Raw genomic sequence first — 12,625 nt, forward strand, 5'->3', positions numbered from 1 at the left:
CTTCAGTTCAATGATAGGAAGTGACTATCAGGTACCTCCATTTAAGTGAAGTTTTTAAAGAAGTGGCTATATAGTCTTCTTCTGCTTTTACTRAGCCAGCTCTCTTCTTTTTCCCTTATGTCTGCAGTGGTACTGTACTTAATTCAGTTTGCCTGAAAGACTCCTCTACCATTCTTCATGATCTGTACTCCCTAAGCTCTTTTCTCTGTCTCTGTCTATCCTTACAACTCTTCTAATTAAAGTTACCAAAACTTCTGCTTCTGATAAATTTGGTAAATTGTAACTGCATCCCCCCATCTCTTCCAGTTATGCTACAGCGGGTGTTGTTTTGAGTGATGATAAGCAGCCTCATAAGCCTGCCAAGCAATTCTGTATGCCTGTATGTGGAGACAGTGTGCTAAGGCAACAGAGGTTAGGCTGTCTTCATGCTGTCTGTACTGCATCTCCCCGTTGTGTGGAGCTCACAATCACTGCTGACATTGGGTGTGACCTGCACTCTAGGGGTACAGTTTAAATCTGTTTAAATTGGAAGTATCTGAACTCACAACCTGAAGATTTTGCGTATCTGTGATYCTAGGTTCATATCTGGTTTGCCCTGAGCCAGATACTCAGCCATGTTCAATGGATAATAAAATTGCCATACTGATCCATTCCGAGATGCTTAACCCAAACTTAGTTTTTCCTTTGTGTGAACTGGGAATGTACTACCAACATGGTAAACCTGCTACAGAGCCGGAACAGGTTGGCTCTGAAAACTAAACTTCAGGTTGAGAATCGCGAACTACRTACTTTGGTGTCAGGATGTGTATAAACAGTATGTTTATACAGATAGATAACCCGAAAGTGATAACCCAGAAGCAGATAAATCTCGCAATACACTCTAAGGGGAGAATGGGTCGTTAACATTCATTAATGTAACAATCCAGAAGCCATAAACTGAGGTGTGATACATTTGAGAAAGGTGTCTGAATTGATTTGTTTTATTTGTTCGTTTATTTGCTCTTAAAAAAAAAAAGAAAGGAAGATCAGTTTTGGGGGGTCACAGGTACTTTGTCACTGGGAGGAGGGAGGCTGTAGCAATAGAATTTAAGTGTGTTGTATACTCTTCTATGTACCTTTCCGTATAGTGAGCTTCAGATGAGAAGCCATTGAGGATAGTTTTAAATATGTATCAATGGTCTCATCCCTTCAAAAGTCTTGCAGTGTGCCCCATATAGGCTGAATTTTGAGAATGCTTAGAAACACTGGATGACTGCAATTTCTAGTTTATTAAACATTGCCTCAAAAGGAGAGCATATTTCAGAGTGCTGTGAGAGCGCCTATTTTCCAAGTGTATTTAAGATGTTGGCTTTAATCCATAAAACTTCCAGTTATCGGGACTATGTCCTCTGCCTCTCACTTCTACACAATTAAGAACATAAACAGTCAGCACTAAATCCATCTTCATTTGAAAAGGAGGATTCTGTCATCAGGGAGTTTCCTATAAGTGGGCCCAGACTCTCCTACTTCCCTGTCTCCTGGCCAGCTGCTTCGCTTATCAACATGTGAGTTCAATAATCTTCCTGGAAAGCTGAATCTGTCCCCACCCTCTTTTTGTGCTGTTTGAGAGAAAATACCAATGTAGGACCATTGCATGAGCTCTTTTGTGGATTATTATTATAAATGGTGAATAGTATTATGTAAAATTTCTTGAAGTGCCTAGAGCTAGGGATAGATGCTTAAGCTGTAACTTGAGATAAATAACTACATTCAATAAATAATTGAAACAGGAGGTATCAGAGAATAAAGAAAGCTAGCTCCTGGGTGCAAAACACAAGTCCTGTGTCTTAAAACAGTAGAATCTTTAATAAAGGAGATAAAAAAAAAAAAAAAAAAAAAACCCAAAGAATTTCTCCTCTGCAAAATACTGAGAGAAATGGTGCTTGGTGCACCAAAGCTTCATCATGTATGACACAGAACTAATTATTAGGAAGCATTTTATTTACCTCTAATTTCTATTCAATAGTCATTGCACTTGTCATTGCAGGTATGGTTACAAAAGTATGGCTACCTTCCGCCAACTGACCCCCGAATGTCGGTGTTGCGCTCTGCAGAAACCATGCAATCAGCTATAGCTGCCATGCAGCAGTTCTACGGCATTAATATGACAGGAAAAGTGGACAGGAACACAATTGAGTAAGTAACTGGCRCTGTACTGCTCTCAAATTTTCTGTTTCAGGAAGAATAAAATACAACTGCAAAAACTTTAAAAGCACGTGAAGCATGGTGATGGGATATCCGAATAATGTTGCAGCTTTGGATGAGGAGTTAAAGTGTTTCTCTCTCTCTCTCTCCCCTACCCCCAACCTTTATTTACTTATTTATTTATTTATTTTCTTGTGCTCAGTTTCATCATAGCTGGTAGTCACGTTTGTGCTGCTTGCTTTTGTACTGGTGATTCTAACGAAAGTGTTTTAGGGTTAACTGAAGATGGGGCCACAAGGTTAACAATGCAGAAGTGGCCAAATTTTTTCAAACTTGGCAGGAAAGTAAATTAACAAAATGTATCACAATGGAAAGAGTTTTCTCTTACTGGAAAATCTTTAGTGCAAATTCCGTTATCCTCATTGCAAAAGATTTTAACATGCTCTGCTGGCCCATTCATTTAATGGTTTCCAGTAATAAAAGCACAGGTGTGATCATTTTAACATGCAGTAAAATCAAATGAGTTTTACATGCTCTTTGCAAGCCTGAAGTCATGTAAGGTAGGCAGCATCTGATTTTACTGACAGGCCAAACATAGATRAAGTCAAACTTTGTGCAATAGAGTAAGATACGTCCAAATACCTACATACTGTGGCACTAGAAATATGCCAGGAGGATGAAAAAAGAAAGATTACTAGCACACAATTAAAAAAGCTTGTCTGGTACTAAGATTTGAAGTGCTCATTGGACTTTTTTCACTTAAAATGCAATAAAGGCTATATCTTGTGATTTTAGAAAGCTGTTACCTTGCTTGAACGGTAAATGATAACAAAATAACACTGTGGTTACAATTCTGATATTTATAATGTTGAAATTTATTTCCACTACTTCTTTAATATTAGCAGACAGAAAATGTTTTTGGGGAAGAAATTCCTCTTTCGTGTCCGACTTTTCAGCCCTACTCCGATGTGTCATCTTTTCTATTCTTTCCTGGTAAAGTAGCTGATATGAATGATTTTTCAATTATTTATGGTTTAGAGAAGAGACTACCTAGAGTGCTGGCAGGGTTGGAAAAATCATTTAATTCCACTGGCACATGCGTTAYTGCATTGAAAAGCAGTAGGGCTTTAGGGCTGCCCTAAGGGGAGGTGAGTTGGTCACATCCCTCCATTTAGGAATTTAAAGGACCTTAGAACACGCAGTGCAATAGCAGTAGACTCAGAAAATGCCTTGTGAGAGAGTCATGCTCTAAAGCATGTTTATGATCCAGGCTGCAGGCTGCAGAGTAGAGACTAGGCTCTTCACAGAGCTTCGGCGATTGAGCCTTCGGGGGAGGCTGCTACTACACCAGTACTAGGAGCCTTTTAAAAACACATTAAGGGAAGCTTGGGAAGAGGCACTCTATTTCACTACAGGGAAAATAATCTGTTCACAGTTGACAGTACAGAGAGGACAGAAAGTGGCAACCAAAGGAAAAGGGAGGCTGCCTCTGACTTCAGTGCATCAGGTGGCAAATTGAAAAAAAATAAATAAAAAAGGAAAAAGCTTTAACTGCAAAGGGAAGTATTTTATATTGGCTAAATTGAGCATGCTGGCCAGCATGCCAGCAAGGTTGTTTTCATTTCTTCTTTTGTGTAAAAGACAGAGGAATCCACCTACACAGCAGTCCGAAGCCTTCATTTTGCATTCTCATATAGACCGAGTCTTCCAAATCTTTTGATACATGATTTTCTGCTGCAYGGAAAGCCACATTAAAGCACAAGCATTTTTTGGTATATGTAACTCATGCTGGATGAATTCCACATTTGCTTACACATTTGGACTTGTATTGACTTCAGTGAAGTTGCAAGCAGAACTGACTCCTTAAAGATTTGTCATATTTGCATTGATGATGAGAAAATAGAAACTCATTAGATTAATATATGGCCTCAAGTTACCATCAGTTTAGACCACTGAGTATCCCTGGCAGATGCRGCTGTATAATAAAGGATAGATTTTTTTAATTGTTCAATTATGGCAGTATTTTGTAAACATTTAAAGTAATTTTCTCTTTTAATTTCTGAGAAGAGTATATATACTCTTCTGACTAGAAATACGTAGCAACTTACCATTTGTTTCTCTGATTAATAAATGTTATAATCAAATACAGTGCTTGGATTACAAAATAAAGACTGCAGCAAGAACCTCATAGAAACATATTGTTTCTCTCATCTTGTTACATGGGGATTTACCTGCCTCTCTAGCATGTTTTGAGATGAGATTGTTGTGTACCTCTTCATCTTCAGAAGGACAAATAATTAAAAGAAGTTATTGTAGCAACTTGATAGGAACCTACTTGGGGAATAATTGCAGAGAAATAATGTCCTGTAGCATCATTATCACAGGTCTCCTGGGGGGATTTTATTGTTGTGAGAAACAGATAATCCCCTAAAGAGTATTTTGACTAGTATGCATAAATATGCATAAATATGAACGGTATTCATCTTCCCCCTATTCCTCATCATTTACTTATTTTTCTATTTTGTTTATTTATTTAATTATTTCCCAGGTGGCTTGAAAAGCCTGATGCATGTGTATTGCTAGGGATAAGGAAGAGTGAGTGGTCGAAGGAGGCATCATTAGATGACGTGAAGATATAAGAGATGTTAGAAATGTCATTACAATGGGAAACCAAATGAAAATGCAGCCTAACATTTGCATTGGATGCCACTGTATTTTATATGATTAATTTCTATATTGCCAAACTCAGTCAATGGCTCATTAAAACAAGAGGCTTTCAAAAATAGACCCACTCTTGCCTTCCTATTCTTTTGCATTTGTAAACAAACATACTAAATAGAAAAGTGTAGTTGTCTTTTCTTAAATTACTATATAATTATGCCAAAAATATCTGTGTTTCAGAAATATGTGTTATAATGAAAGTGCATTACAAAGTTCTTGGTTTATAAGTGGAATCGTAGTGTATAAGGGTGCTGAGTAAATCTATGCAGTAATATCAGATCATTCACTTTATGTTATCCTTTTAAAATAAACGGCAAATGTGCCATTTAATGATCAGGTGGGTTTCTCTACAAATTTACTTCAGTGTTTATAATTACAATGCAATCATATATCCTTTCTGTATGATCTTCACTGCTTACATGTTAATTATCAGTCACAGCATAAGAGTGAGCAGTAAATTTTAATCTATTAAAAAAAAATCAGCGGTTTGTTTTAGTGATAAATGTTGTTTTCATACAAAAGCTATCCAAGTGGTCTTGTTTCTTCAGCTCCCATTCCATGAGAAGCCTTGCAGAGAAATCATTCTCAACAAGAGGGTTGAAATATGCTATCTTACATCATTCTTTGACTATTTCCTAGTAATTAGAGGAGTGACAATAAAGTCCTGGAGGTGAGAGTACAGAGGGACAGTAAAGAAGTTCAGAAAGCACTTCTCCCTCTCCTCACAAGAACTTTTACCATGAGACCACTGAAATCAATGAAAACCCTGGAGACCTTTGTGATAAAAGGTGGAAAATGGGCGAAAGCAGGGAGCACTACCTTGAAGTAGTTTAATAAATGTCTATAGTTTTTCCAAGCATTAATTCATGTTAGATCTTTGGCACTCTCTCTCTCTTTTTTTTTTTTTTTCCTTTATTTTATTAGGTGAACATGCCTCTTCTTAAAACAACCCTTGCAAACATCTCTAACAAAAGCAAAAGGTTTTCATATGGTTTGTTTGTTTTTTAGCACTAACCTAGAACCGAAGCAACAGAGAGAGTTTAGGGCTGAAGAGCAAAGAAAAAAAAAAGATGCAGATTTCTTTAATGATTTGATTAATGATTCTACTTCAGAACAAAATGTGACTTTTTCACATTTCTTCCAGAAGGTTTAAGAAGGGAAGAGAGAAAGAGATTCCTCCAAATATCCAAGATATCCAAGTATATTTAGAAAACAGACTTGGGTTGTGAGAAGTTCAGTTTCAGCTTTCTCTCTCTACTGGAGGAGCGTTACAGTTTTGCTGCATATTTTTATTTTAATCTTTTCAGATTTTCTGTGAGTCTAAACTCTTTTAATTCTCTTGACATATATATCTCCTCAAGATTCAAACTAATGGAGCTTAGAGAAGAATTTAATGTGACATAGTCTGCAGATAGAGTATATTAGTTACAATTAAGCCTCTTTATTGAGTACTGATAAAATATTAATTTTTAGGGGCTGCTGCATAAAATATTTCCACAGGTTCAGAAACAAATAGAAAAGATGAAAGAGAGGCAAAGTCATTACCAGTATGTACCTGCTTTTATAAAAATGAATTATTTAGAAAATTTTAATTAAAATTCAACAAGCGATCAAAAACATGGAACACTTTGATCTTATTATGTTAAAAGCGGTATAGCTGGGAGAAAATAGAAATGAATTTTATTTTTGTCAGTTCTCTCACAGCTAGAAGAGAGAATTGCACAGTAGTCACAAATGTCATAAGCATTAATAATTACTTCGGATAGAAGTATTCCCCCCAGTCAGAGTGAGAATAGGTACTGTTTACAAAACTATCTTTTAAATTAAAATTAAATGAAAAGGGAAATTTGGGTGGCAGAAATTGTTGACATTTTGCCTCATTTCTGTGCTATAAAAGACTGGGCTCTGAAATTGACTGTTTAATRATTTATTTAAAACTTCATGTGACAAACTTAACCAAGATCTAGGTGATAGATTTAATGACATTTATTGTGTACGAGCTACAGAACCAGTCACCCTGTAGCCATAAGAATAGCAATGGATTAGACAGCATGAAAATAGAGAGCATCCTCTGCCCACYCAAACTATAAAGAAGCATAATATTCTTGATAGGTACATACCACTTTAGAACTAACACAAGAATAAATTATGTTTTCTTAAATTGCATAAAAAGTTATTTTGGGCTACGTCTTGTTTTGTTAAAAAAATGAATTTTTAGTATTAGTAAGATGGTAAAGTATTGRATTTTGAATCCGTGCTACCTGCTCATCTTGTCATTTTGTATTAGATCTTTCTCTGAAGCATAAGACCTTTTATAATGCTAACTGTGTTTTCTGTAAGAGTATTGAACCTTGGCATAACTGGAGAGCTTATTTCAATAATGGCTTTGAAAATTGACTTTTAAATTCACAACTTTGAATATTTACACTTCTTATCGGCCCTGGGTCTCTGCCAGGTGAGGAAACTCTGTTATTAAGATAGGTCTCCCATCAGTTAACTTGACTATTTTTTTTTTGCCTTGGGGCCTGATTCAATGTATTTAAAGTCATTGTCCTTAAAATAACACAATTAGAAATGATATATTATATTACATATATTATGCCAGACCCTAACATTTTTGTACAGTTTCTAACAAAATACAAGGTTTCTTTGTTTTGTTTGTTTGGTTTTTTGCTTTACTCGTTTCTTTCTTTTGATATAGTGATACTACCTTAGGTGAGAAAACTTGTCTTTTGCTGCATATATGTCTTTTTCCTACAGAGTGTGTGTGTGCGGTTTCAACAACATAATGTGAATATACCCGGTCATTAAAGTGCATGGTAACTGCATGCTGATCTAACATATACACTGAGAAAAAGTGTTACTGACAACATGTACCTGAAAGTTTTCTGAGGTCTGAGCCAATTTTGAATCTCATTTACTGAAGGTAAATATGGTATCATACTGAGAAGAATAGAACTGCCCTTTAATCTGTAACTAAAATCTGCCTTTTAGCTCCATTATTAAAGCAAATTTAGCCTGGCAATATTGACATATCCCAGAAGTCACTGACGTCTACTTTGCTGAATCAACACTTGCCCACGGCTGGTCAGCTGAACTCGTACTTMGTCATTTAAAAATAATCTGCTATAAATCCATAGCTACAGTATAAACCAAGTGTTATAAGCCTGGCTGTACTTACATACCYCTCCATACTGATTTATGAAAACGAGTGTGTGACTGGCTTGGCTGGAAGTCCGTATTCCATTAGCCTATCTCTAAAAATTCATTCAGTATGCAATACGCCTTGCCCTATATCGGTAGTTATAAAGCTTAGGATGCACATCTCAGTTCTTAAGTATGGAACTGAAAATTTTTCATCTTTGCTACTCTAAAAATTTTATTTACTGTCTTTTAGGATCTGTTTTCTTTAACAAATCAATGGTTTCATTCGATTATGTTTTATATATATAGTCCTTTGCACTGCAAATATTCCTTGTTTTCTTTTGGACAAAACAGTTTTTTCTTCATCTTGCGTATGTTGAACGAAGAGTACTTGCAGGAAAGATGAAAGGTCGTTGGTTGGTTGAGGATTTAGACCTTTTCAGCTTGATTCTATGCAGCGCATTAAGTATTCTTAGGCAGAATTCTTGAGTTAGATAACTCCACTAAGAGTCTACAGTTGTGGTTAAAGGTGATATGTTTCATTATATCAAAAGACAGGAAGACAGTAAAATCATTTAATGAAGAGATTAATAATATTATAATATTAGCATTCTCAGTTTCTTGAATTAAAAAAAAAATCTGTCAGCTTGCTATGCCCTCTAACTAAAAGAACTTGAGGCTTCTTTAAATATAGTTACAATGAGACGACAGAGCAAAATCACAGAATGAAAAAACAAAATTCAGGACCTAGTGTTTTGACTAGGTCTTTGTATATATATTTTAACTTCATCTTCAGCAGGTAATCCAGTAATACAGGTCATAATTACTTTGAAAGAATCAGAATAAATTATGAATGCTGAAAGACTTGTCTGTTTGTGAAGTCTTTGTTCAGAGTTTGTAGCAACAGCAAACTAGGAAAAGCAACAGAAAATGAATTTATTTCTGAGTGTCATGTGAGGCAGTGAAACTCCACAAAACATSCCTGCAAAGCCTGTGACAAGATGACTCTTCCTGTTGATAGTCATTCTTGTGTGTAGGCACAAATTTGGTGATGGTGTAACTTCAAAAAAATACTGACGTTCTTGTTATTTGGGTACAGTGGTATGATTTATCTTCCATGTTGCTTTAACTATGTGGTACTGTTTTTTGCAGCTGGATGAAGAAGCCTCGATGTGGTGTTCCTGACCAAACAAGAGGTAGCTCCAAATTTAACATTCGTCGGAAACGATACGCATTAACAGGACAGAAGTGGCAACATAAACATATCACTTACAGGTACCAAAATATTAATATAGAGTTATAACTCCGTGGTAGCACTGAGCATTTTTAAAGGTAAATATAAGTTTCTGAAATATTTGTCAACATTTCAAAAAGGKTTTTTTTATTAATTTGTGGTATAAAAATACAAATTTCAATAACTTTGGGATATGTACTTATATATTACCTAAGAAGCGAATAATTTTTTTTTTTTGATTGAAATTGCATATATTTAGTAAACACTAAGTTCTTTAAAACTTGCAGGATCAAATTAACCCCCAATATGTTCTTAACCTTTCAGCCCTCTTGGCAACTTTTCAGGGAACGTTGCTCTTAAAGCAGTAGTGTACTGAAACTGAGGTCTCTACTTCAATATGTAAAATAGACCACTGAAGGGAGTCACTCTCTGGAAAATGCAGGTGCCTACAGGTCTGTATCAAAGTACAAATGAATTTGATTGCGACTGGTGAGTCACTGACCTGCCCACTCCACGTCTCTACGATGATGGGCATAGGGGCATGCGGGGAGGTGAACGTCTGTATAATTCTGGCAATCCCAGCGTAAGTCTGGCATGTAGTTTAGACAGTATGTCACCTACTCTGTCAAAATTGATTTTTCTCTGGACTATTCTTCATACTAYAGTGCAGAGATAATTTTATTAGTTACTCTATAGCAATGCTATGACTTGTCTTTTAAAGGAGATTTTTTTTTAAGACCTCAAACATGCCTTATTGTTAATGCAGATGTGGTACAGAGTTGATCAGAATAAGAATGCCCACTTATGRCATTTTAGTTTCATCTGCATTTACRTGCATAAATGTGGTTAGGCACACAAGGGTAYGTACAAATATGTGTTTTCCCCCTCCATGTTTATATGGAGTCTGATTCTCTACTCTCTACAAAAWTTTTTACAACAGTGTAAATCTGACCATTTCTATATTTTCATGTACTATTGCCCAAGGCATTAGTCATAATAATAAATGAGGGTGCCAAGTATTAAGCCTAATGTAAGCCTAAGCAACTAATCTTTCTCACTTTGAAGAATTTATAGCCATTTTTTATATCACGCCTTCCTTCTTGGAAAATGTTTGCTCTTTCACCGTGACAAGACCTCTAATTGACCAGAGCTTTGAGGTGACTCAGCCTATAAATTTTCTGTAGGAGTCTACAGACCAAAAGATATTTAAACTACAAAAGCCAAATTTTATTAGAACAAAAAATACAGTATTAAACTTTCATAATATGGAAAACTGAAAACAACGAAGGACAAAAAAAAAAAAAAAAGAAAGAGAAAAAAAACCCACATTTCTCCCCACTTGTTTTGTCCTTCCCAGTGGTTCCCTATTTACAGGCTTAACCGAATGACTTAAGATGCTTTGTTACCCAAACTTTTGGTCATATCTCTGGTATCATTTGTCTACTCCATTTTTCTCAGTACTGCTTCTGAGTCTCTTCATAACCTCCAAGTTATGTCCCTTCCTGGCTAGTCATASCTGATAGTCAAAACAACTCCCGTCTCAAGCAAGCTTAGTAGTTTCTCCAAAGAAAGAACAGTTTCTGCCTCACTCCAGTGTCTGCCACCTCACCCCCGTTTCAAAAGGACATGTCAGAGGCACGGAACAAACGGCGAGACAGATGCCAGCCAGCACAGTCATCTCAGCACAAGGCTACGCTCACCTGCTTTTCTGAACTGGAGGCAACAAATTGTATTCCACGGACATCACTGTTATGTTCAGAGGAAACCCACAAAGATGAGCAGAGCATGGATCTCAATAGTAGTTAATGTTTTKGGKTTTTTTTTTCCTAAAATGTTGGGTGATTTTTTACCATTGATTTTAATTGGATCAGAATGAGGCTAGCAGGAAATGCTTTTCAGATTAGCCTCTTAGTTACTAATTAGTCTAATACTAATTAGTTACAGACAATATAAATGGGATACAAATTTCCAATACTTGGAATGTTAGCATAGTGTTTTATTAGTAACATATAGGATATAGCGTTGCATTATTATACTTTCTCTCCTTCAAGGAATGTAGCTTTCCAATTACATGATTTGGTAAATAGGGTGATTCTTAGAAGTTCTGTTTCTAATGAAGTTGCATGACAAAATTACTTGCTGTATCTTCTGTCATGTTCATGCCTGTTTACCCTGTAAGCATGATTATTTGTACTTATGCTTTATATTAATATGACTTTCACCAAAAGAGAAGCAGAAACTGATTAGGAAATGATATTTTTTGAAACTTTTTCCTAGCCAGAAGAGTACAGGAGTAAAGAAGAACATCTAGAGTATATAAAAATTATAGCTGCATTACAGAACAAACTAGAAGGATCTTTATGATACAGTCTTGATACTCCCTTCACATTTCAGACAGTATCAGGCTACACAACAATCTCTGACTGAATAATAGAGTCGAAGAGAAGATCTATGAAACCTATTAAGAGATTTTTATCTTTGTTTCTTTTCAAGGTGATGTTTACAAAGACACTTATGAGTCTCTCTCAAAAATCAACAACCTTCTCTTTTGCTAGGGAAGTATGTCATCTAATTTTTTTTAAAGAAGGAGCAGGAATGTGAATCAATAATAATAAAGCAATCAGCTTTGTAAAATAGAATCTGAATGCTATATGCTTTTTTTTTTAGAAAGAGAATTATTGAATGTAAAGTCTGCCTCATCAGAAGTCTGGGCAGGCTATTCTTAATTTTAACTCTAGCACTAAGAGTCAGTCATTGATCAATTTTCAGATTATTCAGTCTGCAGAACGCTTTCACAAATAAAACTGGAGAGTGTTCTCTGTAAAGCTAAGCTTTATCTTGAATTAAGCCCATTGCAAAAARCTCATAATGTTTTAAAATAAAATAATTGTTTAAAAGCTATGCCATGCCTTTATTTTGCTGTTTTAAGGAYGGGAAATCATTGTTCAGCAATATGCAACATTCATTTAATTTTTAGGACAAACTTAACTGTAGATGGTCAAGGGCTTCATCCCAAACCAGTTAGAATTAATTGAACCGTCTTCTGACTGCAGTGGACACTGGGTCAAGCACTAGACTAATGTCTCCTTCCTTTCTCAACMAGCTGGATACATCCTCGAGCACTGGAAGATGAAAAACTGGGACATGTCTAACTCTATGCTTTCCAGTTAGATTAATTAATATTAGTTGGGAGCTCCAGTATGCAATGAAGGGTCSTGTCTGTCTTGTTAACAATAGACTACATTAGTTCTATAGTCTGAGTGACTCACAGTGTGTGGAATATGAAAAGATCGTTTTCCGTGGATGTTTTAAAGACATCTTGAAAAATAAGAAAATACTGAA

General features: G+C 35.8%; 1 protein-coding gene across 1 annotated transcript in view; it reads left to right on the forward strand.

Moving 5' to 3' along the window:
- Window positions 1-12,625, forward strand: part of MMP16 (matrix metallopeptidase 16) — a 182,767-nt gene that overhangs the window by 84,331 nt on the left and 85,811 nt on the right. Inside the window, exons 2-3 of the mRNA XM_085308543.1 lie at window positions 2,027-2,175; window positions 9,202-9,324. Of these exons, the coding sequence (XP_085164669.1) occupies window positions 2,027-2,175; window positions 9,202-9,324 (272 nt within the window). The remainder of the gene's footprint in view (window positions 1-2,026; window positions 2,176-9,201; window positions 9,325-12,625) is intronic.

The sequence above is a fragment of the Rhea americana genome, unplaced genomic scaffold (assembly GCF_003343005.1).
Source record: "Rhea americana isolate MKP2758 unplaced genomic scaffold, rheAme1 scaffold_0, whole genome shotgun sequence".
Classification (NCBI taxonomy): Eukaryota; Metazoa; Chordata; class Aves; order Rheiformes; family Rheidae; genus Rhea; species Rhea americana.